Source organism: Rhineura floridana, chromosome 3 (assembly GCF_030035675.1).
Source record: "Rhineura floridana isolate rRhiFlo1 chromosome 3, rRhiFlo1.hap2, whole genome shotgun sequence".
In the NCBI taxonomy this organism is placed as follows: domain Eukaryota; kingdom Metazoa; phylum Chordata; class Lepidosauria; order Squamata; family Rhineuridae; genus Rhineura; species Rhineura floridana.
In genome coordinates this window covers 228,057,870-228,071,275 of record NC_084482.1, presented here as the reverse complement: position 1 = coordinate 228,071,275, position 13,406 = coordinate 228,057,870, and the positions used below count along the sequence as shown (strand labels likewise).

The window sequence follows — 13,406 nt, the reverse complement described above, 5'->3', positions numbered from 1 at the left end:
CTTCACTGATTGGCTGAAATCCTGAACGGGCGGGGTTAAAGCTACGAAGTGCTATACAGTACTTTAAAAAAAGATTTAACTGGGAGGGGTGCCTGACGTTTTTATATATATCTCGAGAACCGCACCACCTAGAAACTTAATTTTTTTTTAAATGAAAGCTGAGAATCCGGGCCACCTAAGGGGCTAGCCGGGCGCCGGGTGGCATGCTTAGAATCCGGGTAAAACCCGGCTATCCGGGCAATATGGCAACCCTAATAAGACGACACCCGGCGTATAAGACGACCCCCAACTTTGGAGAAGATTTTCCAGGGTTAAAAAGTCATCTTATACGCCGGAATATACGGTACATATTTTAGTTAGCAGATCAGCAATTTCACCTTTGAGTTCTTTGAGAACTCTCGGGTGGATGCCATCCGGGCCTGGTGATTTGTCAGGTTTTATATTGTCCATTAAGCCTAGAACTTCCTCTCTCGCTACCGCTATTTGTCTCAGTTCCTCAGAATCCCTTCCTGCAAATGTTAGTTCAGGTTCAGGGATCTGCCCTATATCTTCCACTGTGAAGACAGATGCAAAAAATTCATTTAGCTTCTCCGCAGTCTCCTTATCGTTCTTTAGTACACCTTTGACTTCCTTATTATCCAAGGGTCCAATCACCTTCCTAGATGGTCTCCTGCTTTGAATGTATTTATAGAATTTTTTGTTGTTGGTTTTTATGTTCTTAGCTATGTGCTCCTCAAATTCTTTTTTAGCATCCCTTGTTTTCTTGCATTTCTTTTGCCAGAGTTTGTGTTCCTTTTTATTTTCTTCATTCGGACAAGACTTCCATTTTCTGAAGGAAGACTTTTTGCGTCTAAGAGCTTCCTTGACTTTGCTCATTAACCATGCTGGCATCTTCTTGGCCCTGGCGGTACCTTTTCTGATCTGCGGTATGCACTGCAGTTGTGCTTCTAATATAGTGTTTTTAAACAACTTCCAAGCATTTTCGAGTGATGTGACCCTCTGGACATTGTTTTTCAGCTTTCTTTTTACCAATCCCCTCATTTTTGTGAAGTTTCCTCTTTTGAAGTCAAATGTGACCATGTTGGATTTTCTTTCCAATTGGCCATTTATGTGTATGTTTAATTTAATAGCACTATGGTCACTGCTCCCAATCGGTTCAACACTTATATCTCATACCAGGTCCCAGTCCCCACTGAGGATTAAGTCCAGGGTTGCCGTCCCTCTGGTCAGTTCCATGACCAACTGGTCTAGGGCATAGTCATTTAGAATATCTAGAAATTTTGCTTCTTTGTCATGACTGGAACACATATGTCTGGGTAGTTGAAGTCACCCATTACTACCACATTTCCTAGTTTGGATGCTTCCTCAATTTCATATCTCCAGGTCTCCCTGAGCATTTTGATCAGGGGGACGATAGATCGTTCCCAGTATTAAATCCCTCCTGGGGCATGGTATCACCACCCACAACGATTCTGTGGAGGAGTCCACCTCTTTTAGGGTTTCGAGCTTGCTGGATTCAATGCCTTCTTTCACGTATAGAGCAACTCCGCCACCAATATGTCCTTCCCTTTCCTTCCGATATAGTTTATATCCAGGGATAACCGTATCCCACTGGTTTTCTCCATTCCACCAGGTCTCCGTTATGCTCACTATATCAATGCTGTCCTCTAAGACCAAGCACTCCAGTCCTCCCATCTTGGTCAGAGGCTCCTAGCATTAGCGTACAGGCACTTGTAAGCAGTGTCTCTCTTCAAGTGTCTTTGGCACTTGTGGTTTGGCCTGTGGTAATTTTGCTCTTCTGAATTGATATCCTGTGCCCCTGCTCTCACAATGCCTACTTCTAGGCCTACCCCCTTTAAAATGTCATCATTTCTTTGGTCTTTATCGCAGGGGGGAGGTTTATTCCGAACCGGACCTTCCTCAGCTGCTGTCAGGTTTCCCCCCTCAGTCAGTTTAAAAGCTGCTCTGCCACCTTTTTAAGGTGGCCTTTTGAAGACTTTCCTCTTTCAACAAGCCTTTTCAGTTGAGACCTATCCCAGTCTGTGTCTGTGTTAGAAATGCTTTTTAATATTTGTTTTAACAATATGTTTTAACCCTTTTTAAAAGATGTTTTAACACTTTTTAAAAAAATGTTTTTAACGTTTTGTTTTAATACAATCTATGGTCTGTTTTTACGATGTTTTAAAGTGTCTTTAGCATTTTTCCTTGCAGCCCTGGGCTCCTGCTGGGAGGAAGGGGGGGATATAGATCTAATATAAAATAAATAGACAGACAGACAGACAGACAGACAGACAGATAGATAGAATACACCCCTGTCTCACACCCTTTTCTATTGGGAACCAATGGGTCTCTCCATATTCTGTCCTTCCAGTAACCTCTTGTCCAGAGTATAGGTTGCACATCAGGACAGTCAGATGTTGTGGCACCCCCATTTCTTTTAAAGCATTCCATAGTTTTTCATGATCTACACAGTTAAAGGCTTTGCTATCATCTATAAAGCACAGGGTGATTTCCTTCTGAAATTCCTTGGTCTGTTCCATAATCCAATGTATGTTTGCGATACGATATGTGGTACCTCTTCGCTTTCTAATCCAGCTTGGACATCTGGCATTTCTTGCTCCATATATGGTAAGAGTGTTTGTTGTAGAATCTTGAGCATTACTTTACTTGCATGGGATATTATGGTAATCATTCAAAAATTACTGCATTACCTGAGATCACCTTTCTTTGGAGTTGGTATATATATTGAACGCTTCCAGTCTGTGGGCCATTGTTTTCTTTTCAATATTTCTTGACAGATTTTTCTCAACATTTGGACAGATACCATCTCAGTAGCTTGTAGCAACTCTATTGGTATGCCATCTGTTCCTGGTGATTGTTTCTTCCACGTAGTTTAAGAGTAGCTTTTACCTCACATTCTAAAATTTCTGGTTCTTCATCATATGGTTCCTCCGTGAATGAATCTGTCATCCTTGCACCTCTTTTGTAAAGTTCTTCATTGTATTGCTTCCATCTTCCTTGTATTATACAGCCACGAGAGTGCTGTACTGTAGCCAGTGTGGATTTTTCACCTTCCGCAATGTTAAATTGAAAATACACCCCAAGCCATTCTGATGCTTCTCATAAGCTCATTTCAAAACAAAACCTTACAAATCTTATAGTCCTGAACTCAGAAATGCTTGCTTAACAGCACTCCCCATTTTCATGGTGATACATAAAACAGTCAGAAAGAATCAAGAGTTGAAAGGCTAAAGAGAGAGAGAGAAAAAACCCAGAGCCCTTTTGGACTTTTTTCTTTCAGAGTTCTCAAAATATGTTGAATTTCATGAAAAATCAGCCATGTTCACAGAGTCCCTGTAATCCTAATACTGACCTTGCCCCATACTCTGACCTTCATCTACTGCAGTTGAAAAAATGCCTGGCTGATTTTTAATTAATTTAATAAATTTTGGCTGGAGCCCTATGATAGTGTCGGGCATGCTCAGTAAGAACCAACTGTCAGAGTTCTAAAAGCCAGACTCACAGCTGCTGGGCTTGGCTAATCAGGGGGCCACAGCCACTCCAGACTTTGATTCCATGTAAGACAATCATGGCTTCTCCCAGAGGATCCTGGGAAATGTAGTTTGTGAGGGGTGCTGAGAGGAGACTCCAATCCCCTGAAAGAGCTCAAGTCTCCTAGCAACTCTCAGCACCCTTTACTAGCTACAATTCCCAGGACTGCCCAAGTGTAATAGAGGCCTGGTGTGGATGTGGCGAGGGACAGCTTTGGTTTAAATTTGGGTGGGAGGTAGGGTTGCCAGGTTCGGGGCCTGAGACTGATCCTGTATCTTTAGGAGAAGAGAAAGTCAGCCAAGTGCAGGTGTTCTTGCAACAGGAGACCTCTTGGTTAGCCTTCCCTTCTGCCTGGTACCCACCCACCCACCCAATCGCCTCCCCCCTGCCTGCTCATCCCCCAGGTCAGTGTTGGACTATGACCTGGGAGACCAGGGTTTGAATCCCCACACAGCTATGAAGCTCACTGGGTGACCTTGGGCCAGTCACTGCTTCTCAGCCTCAGAGGAATGCAATTGTAAAACCACCTCTGAATACCATTTACCATGAAAACCCTATTCAAAGGGTTGCCATAACTCCAGTCGACTGGAAGACAGTACATTTCCATTTTCAAATATGATTGCACAGAAATAAATCTCACTGAACTCAAAGTATGCAAATGACCAAACCCTCCCTCCTTTCTCCCTCCTATCCCCTCCCTCTTGCCCCTTCCTTTGCCCCTCCCTCCCCATCCCCTTCCTCCTCCCCATGGTCAGTTTTACCTATCTTAACATGATTGCATGGAAGTGAATACCATTGAACTCCATAAGCATACAAATGATCAAACCTGCCCTCCACTCCCCCTTCCTTTGCCCCCCTCCAATATGCTCCTTCTCTTTCCCCTCCCCCTCCCCAATGGTCAGTTTTATCTATCCTAATCATGATTGCATAGGAGTAAATCCGATTGAACTCAATAATCATGCAAATGATCAGACCTGCCTTTCCTCTCCTTCCCTTTCCTCTCCCTTCTTCCTCCCCTCTTCCTTCTTCCTCCTCCCCTGCCCACTTCAGCCCCCCATTTATTTATTTATTTATTTATTTATTTTGTTCAATTTTTATACCGCCCAAAGCCCAAAGCCTCTCTGGGCGGTGCACAGCATGGAATTATTACAGCTATAAAATACAATAAAATCACAGTAAAAACATCAAGACCTACATTTCAAACATTCAACATCCTAAAACATATTAGCTACGAGTGAACTATGTTAAAATAAGTTCCAAGTATTAAAAATATTAAAAATATTAAAATGCGTGGGAGAATAAAAAAGTTTTGACCTGGCACCGGAAAGATAAAAGAGTGGGCGCCAGGCGCACCTTGTCGGTGAGACTGTTCCATAATTCGAGGGCCACCACTGAAAAGGCCCTAGATCTCGTTGCAACCCTCCGAGCCTCTCTGTGGGTCGGGACTCGGAGGAGGGCCTTTGATGTTGAGCGTAGTGAGCGGGTAGGTTCGTATCGGAAGAGGCATTTCACCAGGTACTGTGGTCCCGCACCGTGTAAGGCTTTATAAGTCAAAACTAGCACTTTGAATCTAGCCCGGAAACAAATAGGCAGCCAGTGCAAAGGCGCCAGAACAGGTGTAATATGCGCAGACCGCCTGGTCTTCATCAGCAGTCTGGCTGCAGCGTTTTGCACTAGCTGAAGTTTCCAGACTGTCTTCAGAAGCAGCCCCACGTAGAGCGCATTGCAGTAATCCAGTCTAGAGGTTACCAGAGCGTGCAGAACTGAGGCGAGGTCGTTGCCGTCCAGATATGGACGTAGCTGGGCTACCAACCGAAGATCGTAGAACACATTCCGTGCCACCAAGGCTACCTGAGCCTCAAGAGACAGGAATGGATCGAAAAGAACCCCCAAGCTACGGACCTGTTCCTTCAGGGGGAGTGTAACCCCATCCAGAACAGGCTAAACATCCATCATCTGGGCCGAGAAGGTACTCACCAACAGCGTCTCAGTCTTGTCAGGATTGAGCCTCAGTTTGTTAGCTCTCATCCAGTCCATTATCGCGGCCAGGCAACGGTTCAGCTCATCAACAGGCTCACCTGAAGAAGATGAAAAGGAGAAATAGAGTTGCGTGTCATCAGCGTACTGGTGACAGCACACTCCAAAACTCCTGATGACCGCACCCAGCGGCTTCATGTAGATGTTAAAAAGCATGGGGGACAAAGCCGATCCCTGTGGGACTCCACAATGGAGAGTCCAGGGTATCGAGTAGTGCTCCCCAAGGCCTACCTTCTGGAGACGACCCGCCAAGTAGGAGCGGAGCCACTGCCAAGCAGTGCCTCCAACTCCCAACTCCGCGAGTCTCCCCAGAAGGATACCATGGTCAGTGGTATCAAAAACAGCTGAGAGATCAAGGAAACTCAACAGAGTTACACTCCCCCTGTCCCTCTCCCGACATAGGTCATCATACAGGGCAACCAAGGCTGTTTCGGTGCCGAAACCGGGCCTGAAACCAGATTGAAACGGATCAAGATAATCGGTTTCATCCAAGAGCACCTGGAGCTGGCTGGCAACCACCCGTTCTAAGACCTTGCCCAAAAATGGAACATTCGCTACCGGTCTGTAGTTGTTCAAATTATCTGGGTCCAAGGAGGGTTTCTTCAGGAGTGGCCTCACTACCGCCTCTTTTAAGCAGCTAGGGACCACTCCCTCTCTCAAGGAGGCATTTATAACCTCCCTGGCCCAGCCGGCTGTTCCATCCCTGGCAGCTTTCACAAGCCAAGAGGGGCAAGGATCTAGTGCAGAAGTGGTTGCGCGCACTAGTCCAAGTACCTTGTCAACGTCCTCAAGCTGTACCAACTGAAATTCATCCAATAAATGAGGACAAGACTGTGCTCCGGATACCCATCCCTCCCCCCAGTCAGTTTTACCTACCCTAAGCATGATTGCATGGGAGTAAATCACACTGAACTCAATAAATATGCAAATGATCACATCTGTCCTTCTCCCCTCCCCCTCCTGCCTGCTCCGATCCCAGTCCTCCCCTCTGCCTTTCTTCCCCTCCCTCCTCCCCCTCCCTTCCCCATCCTCTGTGGTCAGTTTCACCTATCCTAAGCATAATTGCAGGGGAGTAAATCCCACTGAACTCAATAAGCATGCAAATGATCAATCCATTCTCAGCAAACTTGCACAGGATCCCATTAATTACCTCCCAGATTAAAAAGCAGGGAAATTCACTAATTGGCAAAAAAAACTTGTGGTTTAAGAACGTACCTATAGCGCACAGCTATTTCTATCAAACTTTCAAAAACCAGGGAAATTGGGCAGCTATAGTGAATGCAACAGGGGAGCAGGAGACCTGAACTCTTCTCTGAGATACTGGACTGCCCTACAAATTGGTCAAAATGCAAACACCATTTGGGTTGGTCTTTCACAGTCCAATCCACTTCCTGTGTAGCTTTGACCCAGCTGTGCCATTAGTCACAGCGCTACTCATAAGAACATAAGAAGAAGAGCCTGCTGGATCAGGCCAGTGGCCCATCTAGTCCAGCATCCTGTTCTCATAGTGGCCAACCAGGTGCCTGGGGGAAGCCCACAAGCAGGACCCGAGTGCAAGAACACTCTCCCCTCCTGAGGCTTCCGGCAACTGGTTTTCAGAAGCATGCTGCCTCTGACTAGGGTGGCAGAGCACAGCCATCATGGCTAGTAGCCATTGATAGCCCTGTCCTCCATGAATTGGTCTAATCTTCTTTTAAAGCCATCCAAGCTGGTGGCCATTACTGCATCTTGTGGGAGCAAATTCCATAGTTTAACTATGCGCTGAGTAAAGAAGTACTTCCTTTTGTCTGTCCTGAATCTTCCAACATTCAGCTTCTTTGAATGTCCACGAGTTCTAGTATTATGAGAGAGGGAGAAGAACTTTTCTCTATCCACTTTCTCAATGCCATGCATAATTTTATACACTTCTATCATGTCTCCTCTGACCCGCCTTTTCTCTAAACTAAAAAGCCCCAAATGCTGCAACCTTTCCTCGTAAGGGAGTCGCTCCATCCCCTTGATCATTCTGGTTGCCCTCTTCTGAACCTTTTCCAACTCTATAATATCCTTTTTGAGATGAGGCGACCAGAACTGTACACAGTATTCCATGCCCCCTTGTGCCTATTTTGAAGCTGATGATGCTTCTGTGGGCACATTGACTGAATGCCATTTGTTATTGATGTCAGGAACTTTTACTGGTGTGCCATTATTTGACACATCAGTAAAAACTGACTCAGCTGACACAAAGCACCATTCCTATTGTATGTATTTGTATTAATTTGTATACCACTTTATATTTCAAAAAATCTCAAAGTGGTTTGCATTTCAACAAAAATCAGTATAAATTCTACATTCAATACAGTTGCTGGATGTGTGTGTTTATTCTTAATGTTGTTTCAGGATACTTAAATGTGCAGCAGCCAAGTCCAGCACCTTGTAGGCATTTTTTTAAAAAAGTAACTGTAGCGATTACTTTCGAGAACAAGTAAAGTAATCAGTTACTTTCAGAGCAATTGTAATTGTAACAGTAATTACTACTTTTTTGGGCCATGTAACTGTAATTTATTACTTTTTAAAAGTAATCTTCCAAGCTCTGGTCACAGCGCTACTCGTACTTGTCCACTATTCTTCCGCAGAAGCTTGCAGAGTGTCATCTTCCAGCATTGTCTTGTGTTGCAGGTAATGGGGCTAATGTTTTGGGAGGGAGGGGATGCAAGCTGCCCTCTGGGCAGTGGAAAGCACCATGTTCCTCTCAGATAGGATCCATCCTAGGTTTGGACATTCTAGCTGTGCATAAGTACTGGGCTGTCCACCTTAAATGGAGGATCAAGAGCACAGATTTTTGTTAAAATTATCTCTCTCTACATCTCTTCTCACAACCTGTTACCAAGCACTGCTAAAATAACTCCATACAAGGCCTCGACCTTTGACAGTCAAACATGATATCAACAGAGCTCCAAGAGATATGTTTTCATAGGACAAATCATAATATATTCACAGGATTTCTCCACAGCATTTTATCTCCTTTTCTTTTCATTCCCTCAGGATACATCTGGGGTGTCAAGGCTGAAGGAGAAACATCTGAAGTATCACTGGAAAAAGATGAGGAGCAGGAGCAGAAACTGAGGAGTCAAGATGGAGCAAAGAGACAAAAGGAGAGACAAAGTCACACCGGCGACAAACCTTATCAATGCTTGGAGTGTGGAAAGAGCTTCAGGTGGAGAAACGCCCTTACAGTGCATCAAAGAACTCACACAGGGCAGAAACCCTATAAATGCTTCATGTGTGGAAAGAGCTTCAGATGCAGTAGCACCTTTACTCATCATCAAAGAACTCATACTGGGGAGAAACCTTATAAATGCTTTGAGTGTGGAAAAAGCTTCGGTGACAGTAGCAACCTTACCTCACATCAAAGAACTCACACAGGAGACAAACCTTATAAATGCTTGCAGTGTGGAAAGACCTTCAGGTGGAGTAGCACCTTTACTCATCATCAAAAAACACACACCGGGGAGAAACCTTATAAATGCTTCGAGTGTGGAAAGAACTTCACGTGGAGAAGCGCCCTTACATTGCATCAAAGAACTCACACAGGGCAGAAACCCTATAAATGCTTCATGTGTGGAAAGAGCTTCAGATGGAGTAGAACCTTCACTCATCATCAAAGAACTCACACTGGGGAGAAACCTTATAAATGCTTGGAGTGTGGAAAAAGCTTCAGTGACGGTAGCATCCTTACCTCGCATCAAAGAACTCATACAGGAGACAAACCTTATAAATGCTTGCAGTGTGGAAAGACCTTCAGGTGGAGAAGCAACCTTACATCGCATCAGAGAACTCACACAGGAGACAAACCTTATAAATGCTGGGAGTGTGGAAAGAGCTTCAGTCGGAGTACCACCCTTACTTCACATCAAAGAACTCACACAGGGGATAAACCTTATAAATGCTTGGAGTGTGGAAAGACGTTCAGGTGGGGTAGCCACCTTACTTCACATCAAAGAATTCACACGGGAGACAAACCTTATGAATGCTTTGAGTGTGGAAAGAGCTTCAGTCAGAATAGCACCCTTACTTCGCATCAAAGAACTCACTCAGGAGACAAACCTTATAAATGCATCGAGTGTGGAAAGAGCTTCAGTCAGAATAGCACCCTTACTTCTCATCAAAGAACTCACACAGGGGATAAACCTTATAAATGTTTCAAGTGTGGAAAGAGCTTCAGTCACAGTAGCGGCCTTACTTCGCATCAAAGAATTCACACAGGGGGCAAAACTTATAAATGCTTTGAGTGTGGAAAAAGCTTCAGTCAGAGTAGCGAACGTACTTTGCATCAAAGAACTCACACAGGAGACAAACCTTATAAATGCTTGGAGTGTGGAAAGACCTTCAGTCAGAGTAGTCATCTTACTTCGCATCAGAAAACTCACACAGGGGATAAACCTTATAAATGCTTTGAGTGTGGAAAGACCTTCAGTCAGAGTGGCACCCTTACTTCTCATCAAAGAAATCACAGAGGGGACAAATCATATAAATGCTTGGAATGTGGAAAGAGCTTCAGTCGGAGTAGCACCCTTACTTTGCATCAAAGAACTCACACAGGGGACAAACCTTATAAATGCTTGGAGTGTGGAAAGAGCTTCAGTCAGAGTGGCCACCTTACTTTGCATCACAGAACTCATACAGGGGACAAACCTTATAAATGCTTGGAGTGTGGAAAGAGCTTCAGTCGGAGTGGCAAACTTACTTTGCATCACAGAACTCATACAGGGGACAAACCTTATAAATGCTTGGAGTGTGGAAAGAGTTTCAGGTGTAGTAGCAAACTTACTTTGCATCACAGAACTCATACAGGGGAAAAACCTTATAAATGCTTGGAGTGTGGAAAGAGCTTCAGTCGGAGTAGCAAACTTACTTTGCATCACAGAACTCATACAGGGGAAAAACCTTATAAATGCTTGGAGTGTGGAAGGAGCTTCAGTCGGAGTAGCAAACTTACTTTGCATCACAGAACTCATACAGGGAACAAACCGTATAAATGCTTGGAGTGTGGAAAGAGCTTCAGTCGGAGTAGCTACCTTACTTTGCATCACAGAACTCATGCAGGGGACAAACCTGATAAATACTTGGAGTGTTGAAAGACCTTTCGCCACAATGGCTACCTTAAGGCACATCAAAGAATCCGATCAAGTGAAGAGATGTATAAATGCTTTGAATGTTGAAAAAGCCAGAAATGTTGTTGAAAGGTGTGTGATCCTGGTTGAAATGTGTAGCATGGGCTGCTTCAGAAGGTGGCTATCTCCCCTTCCTGTAAAGGGTTTTAAGCAGAGGCTGGATGCTCCCCCCACCTGCACCCAGGGACAGATTCACCACCCCAAGTCAGGGATAGGCTAGATGACCTTTGATGTCCCTTCCAGGACTAAAAGAGGAATAAAAGGGACCCTCCTCCTCTGTCATTCAGAGCAGTCTAGGACTGAAGGATGCACATCCAGCATCTACACCGATGGAAGTAGGATACTTGAAACCAGACCAGAACAATCAACCCTGGGAAGACAACGAAAGCTACAGACAAGCTATAGGAAAACTCCTGTACATCGGCGCAATAACCAGACCAGACGTGGCGGAAGCACTGGGATACCTTCGCAGAAAAACCAGCTCGCCAACCAAGGAAGGCTGTGAAGCATTGAAGAGAGTGGCAAGATATCTGAAAGGCACCGTAAAAGTAAAACTAAAGCTATCAGCTACTCAAGATCCTAAGCTTCTCGGATACTCTGATGCTGACTGGGCTGGAGACGTCAAAGATCTCAAGTCAACCAGCGGAAATCAGTTCTACTATGGGCAGTCACTTATCTGCTGGAGAAGTCGAAAGCAAGACACTGTAGCACACTCATCTACAGAGGCAGATTATGTATCAACTGATGAAGCATGCAAGGAAATGCTGTGGCTACGCAAGCTTCTGGGAGACTTGGGCATATCTGAACCAGAGCCTATCAGAATACTTGAGGACAATCAAGCTTGCATAAGTCTTGTGGAATCAGAAGGACAAAGTTTTCGGGTGAAGCACAGCAAAGTTCCACTACCTAAACGACATCTAGATGTGAAGTTCCACTACCTAAAGGACTTCTAGAGATGACCTACCCTTCAACAGAAGAGATGACAGCTGATGCATTTGCCAAGCTGTTGGGCAAACTGTGACACCAGAAGCTATGAGGCAAGATGGACCTTGCAGAGTGAACTAAGTTCTTGTTGAGAAGGGGTGTTGGAATATGTGGTTCAACTCAACTGGACTGCATGGGGTTAAAAAGGGTAGCTAGGGAGGAGACCTGATTGCTAGGCTACTACCTCTCCTTTGATCTCCTGCTGTCTCTCCCTTCCTGCTAGACTGATATTCTCAGGGTGTTGACTACATCTTTCGGCTTCTTCTTCTTCTTTCTCCTGAGAGACAGAGATCTGGATCTTCTCTTTGTCTGCTCTCTCTTCATACAGCATGAGGGCAAACACTAGGCTTAGTGTTTGCATCTCCAACTTTGCTGGTTAGCTAGATGTAGAACTCTTTCCTATCAAGTATGTACCTCCAGAATAAAGTAGTTCTTTCTTATTTTGAAGCTTAAAGTCTCAGTCTGACTAATTCCAAGGAAGGTGTAATATTTAGCCAGGATTCAAAACACAAAGCTTACTCAGATGCTATATTTCGCTAATTTGGCTACTCTGCAACAGCTACAACTCAGAAGAAGCCACGGCAAGGCTGTGAATCTGCGGCTAGATTGAAGTGGGTCGGGGCAGACTGTGATGTTCCTGCTTATATTGTAAATATGGTAAGTGCTGGTTATATAGAAGACATATGGTAAGTGGAGTGAAAGAGGAGGGGGAGTACATGAGCAGTAGAATGCTGGATGATTGGCTGAGTGTTTGAATGGCTGGGAGTATAAATGGAAGAATGACAGTTGAATCGGGGTGGTGAATTGGGAGGTGGTGAATTGGGTGGTGAATTGAGGAGGTGGATGGTGTTTGGTGTTGTTGAGAGTGAGTCGGAGTTCTGAGGCAATTAGTAAGAAGTCAAGTACATAACAGAATATAGATGAAACCATACGCTTGTGAAACATTCCTTCAGTAATCTTGTTATTCCTAATACTGAATAAATATTTCTTGGTTAAACAAAAGCCTGATTCCTTCAGCTGGGATACACATACCAGGGGGAATAGCAAAGTAACCAAGGCTGAACAGTTTGTATCGAATGGTGGCAGCGGCAGATCGGAGGAAAGTCTATCCAGTCCCACAGAGAAACCCAGGGCTGTAAGCTTCAGTGCAAGAGGCTGCAGGGGGGGTTGGGAATTACCTATACTCATAGACGCAAGGTATCGAGATAGCCTGGCAGGGACTAAGACACAGTCTAAAGGTTATAAGAGATACAGAGTGTGGGGTAGTAAGGCCTAGCGGGGATTTGTTGAAATCTGTGCTAGAGCTGTAAAGGGTAAGAAGAAAACCTGACGTTCCTGTCTGCTGGTAGCCACAAGTGAGAGCTTCACAGGTGGTGCCAGGGGAAGGACGTCACACAGACCACAGTCAGAGGGCTGTTAGTTGTGATCAAAAAGTAGCTGGATATTTAAAGAGCAATTAACAAATTACCCGCCGTGAGCAGATAGAGTCAGCAGAGAAGGGGGGAGGTCTGTCCCTGGAAACTGGGCTCACCCTCAGTGTCTGGGGAGATGTCTGTAGACTCCTGCCCCCCACCCCACAATAATCCAGAAAGTGGGAGCTGCAGACTTGCAGCATTTGGCCAGGAGTAGGTGGCCACATAGAAAGGGAGAGGGAGGTGGTAAGGCCCACCCCTTCCAAGC

The 13,406-nt window shown here is 44.9% G+C and overlaps 1 protein-coding gene across 1 annotated transcript in view; it reads left to right on the top strand.

Annotated features, from left to right (window-relative positions):
• The window catches only part of LOC133379095 (zinc finger protein 420-like), a 54,111-nt gene extending 41,476 nt beyond the window's left edge, over positions 1 to 12,635 (top strand). The window contains exon 10 of the mRNA XM_061613706.1: positions 8,614 to 12,635. Coding sequence (XP_061469690.1) covers positions 8,614 to 10,706 — 2,093 coding nt within the window. The 3' untranslated portion in view covers positions 10,707 to 12,635. The remainder of the gene's footprint in view (positions 1 to 8,613) is intronic.
• The last annotated feature ends 771 nt before the right edge of the window (positions 12,636 to 13,406 follow it).